Below are 2,451 nucleotides of genomic sequence, written 5' to 3'. Positions count from 1 at the left end.
ATCACGCATATATACGTAATATACATACACGTGACATGCACACACGGGCGCGCGGTCCACAAGGAACGAAGGTGAGTGTGGGACTTACCGGACTGGTACCTACGCACTAAACCTTAACTCCTTACCTGTCAACCGATGCTCCTGGAACCGCTTACGCATTACTTCGGGAACATAGGAATAAGGCCAATTCGCCGTATCTCGGCGCCGCCATTTTTTGCCAGCTTGGACTTCTTTCTTCTTTGTGCAGTATATTCTTCTTCCAAGGGTACGCATCGTCCTCGGTAGAGGAGGCAGATGCCTCTTCTCGGGCTCGCCGGCCTTCGACCCCATGAGAATGTCTTTTGTCCTGCAAGCAAATAAAAACAAAAAAAACTACAAAAAGAAAAATCTTCTTACTTCACGTTTCAACCGAGATGTTGCGCATCTTCCTCAGCAGCACGACAATGTCGTGCAACGGGCTCGTCGGCCTTCGAACATCTTGGTTTTGGGCAATTGTCATCTTGCAGTTTCCCTGGCTTCTAACTTCGTTTCGTCTACTTTCTTCTGGCGTAAAACGGTTTCTACATAACTGGCTATTACTTCCCAGTGAACCTCGCTACTGAGCATCATATCGATAATTGTCTCTGGTGTGAGACACCCGACCTCGCTTTGCAGCTTTTGCCTTTCTTCTATCCACTTGCTACATTCAAAGAAGGTGTGGAACGCGTCATCGCGGTCGTTTCCGCAGTACACACAGTCTGGCTTCTCCACTTTCCCTATTTTATGTAGGTACGCTCAGAACAACCCTTGCCCAGATAGCATTTGTGTTGTGTAGAAGCCCACTTCTCCATGTTGCCGGCTCACCCACGTATTCACGTCTCGTATGAGACTGAAGGTCCACTTGCCTCTTGTCTCTCCACTGCACCTTGTCTGCCACTCATGCATCGTTTGTGCCCTTGCTTCTTGTTTGGCTACAAATTTACGTCGCTCGGCTTTTCTCAAGAATACGGCCTTGCGTTCTGCTGCAAGCAGGTCAATGGGAATGACTCCTGCAATCACCAATGTAGCTGGTTCCGAGACTGTGCGATAAGCACAAGCCACCCTCTGCGCACCTCTTCTCTGTACCCCCGCCATTCTTTTCCGGTACTTTTCTATTTTCAGAGCATCTGCCCAAACTTCGGCTCCATACAGTAGAATGGAGTGCATTACCGACATTAGGAGGCGGCGCCTACTCGTTTTTGGACCGCCTATATTGGCCATTAGTCGGCTAAGGTTATTTGTCACTGTGCACGCCTTGTCCGCTGCTTGTTTTATTTGCTCCCAAAAAGTGAGCTTGTTATCGAGTAGAATGCCAAGGTGTTTGGCTGATCTTCTTGTGTGCACTTCTTCCCTTCCCACCATCATTGGGATCTCTAGTTGAATCCATTTTCTTGTTAGAATAAATCTCAGTTTTCTGGATAGCTAGACTTAGTCCATGATCGGTCATCCATCGTTGGACTCGTCTCATAACCTCGTTCAGCTTCCATTGAACTTGTTCGAGGTCGCGAGCCGCTATGTTCGCTGCGATGTCGTCTGCATAGCCCACTATATTCGTGTCTTTCGGCATCTCGATTCGTAAGATCCCGTCGTAAGACACGTTCCATAGGTCTGGACCTAGGATAGATCCTTGGGCAGCGTCCGCCGTAATGGTCTTCTGGCGGAATCCTTCACTTGTTTCGTAAAGTAGCACCCGATCTTTCAGATAATTGCTCACCATCCGTATAAGGTACTCCGGTACGTTAAAATTGTGCTTCAATGCATGTAGCATGTCGCTCCATTTAGCCGAATTAAAGGCATTTTTGACGTCAAGTAGGACAAGTACCACGATTTTTTGAGAGTAGCGACCTGCTTGTCGTTCCTCCAGAGCAATGTTCACAACATGTGACACTGCATCTACCGTGGACATTCCTTTCCGGAAGCCATACTGACTGCTGGATAAATCCCCGGCCGCCTGTATAGCCGACTGTAATCGAGGTTTCAAAAGTCTCTCCAGTAGCTTTCCTGCCATGTCTAGCAGACACAGTGGTCTGAAAGATGACGGAGAGTTTGGGTCCCCTTTTCCCTTCTCTATGAGTACGAGCTTCTGCCGCTTCCACTGTTTTGGAAATGTACAATTCTTGAGGCAGCTATTGTACATGTTTAGCATTATCCCGGGGCTTAAATGTACAATTGCTTTAATAGCCTCCACTGGGATGCTATCCGGGCCTGGTGCCTTCTTGTTTTGAAGTGATCTTGCTGCTCTTACAAGCTCCATCTCGGTGAAGAGCGGAATTTGGTGCGATATTGCGTACGCATCTTCTTCTTCCCGCGGTTGGTGTGTGGGGAAAAGCTTACCTACAATATTTTCCATTTTTCCGGCATCACGCAGTCCTACTGAGGTAAGTCTTCCAAGTTTGCGAGTTACAATCTTGTATCCCAAGCCCCAGGGGTCTT

The 2,451-nt window shown here is 48.0% G+C and overlaps 1 protein-coding gene across 1 annotated transcript; it reads right to left on the bottom strand.

The window, feature by feature from the left end:
* Positions 1-495: 495 nt before the first annotated feature.
* Positions 496-1,239, bottom strand: LOC117173664. The gene is made up of 2 exons (XM_033362304.1): positions 885-1,239; positions 496-755 (listed from the first exon to the last, which is right to left on the bottom strand). The coding sequence occupies exons 1-2, from the start codon at positions 1,237-1,239 to the stop codon at positions 496-498; spliced, it is 615 nt and encodes a 204-aa protein (XP_033218195.1).
* Between the last annotated feature and the right edge of the window lie 1,212 nt (positions 1,240-2,451).

The sequence above is a fragment of the Belonocnema kinseyi genome, chromosome 5, assembly GCF_010883055.1.
Source record: "Belonocnema kinseyi isolate 2016_QV_RU_SX_M_011 chromosome 5, B_treatae_v1, whole genome shotgun sequence".
In the NCBI taxonomy this organism is placed as follows: domain Eukaryota; kingdom Metazoa; phylum Arthropoda; class Insecta; order Hymenoptera; family Cynipidae; genus Belonocnema; species Belonocnema kinseyi.
The sequence above is the reverse complement of the archived record's forward strand: the minus strand, read 5'-3'. Positions and strand labels throughout refer to the sequence as shown.

Excerpts from the sequence above, each read along its gene's own strand:
- LOC117173664 (XM_033362304.1), bottom strand. The coding sequence starts at position 1,239 with ATGGCCAATATAGGCGGTCCAAAAACGAGTAGGCGCCGCCTCCTAATG. Across the intron at positions 756-884 it reads GTGCAGTGGAGAGACAAGAG|GGAAAGTGGAGAAGCCAGAC; the intron begins GCAAGTGGACCT and ends TACATAAAATAG.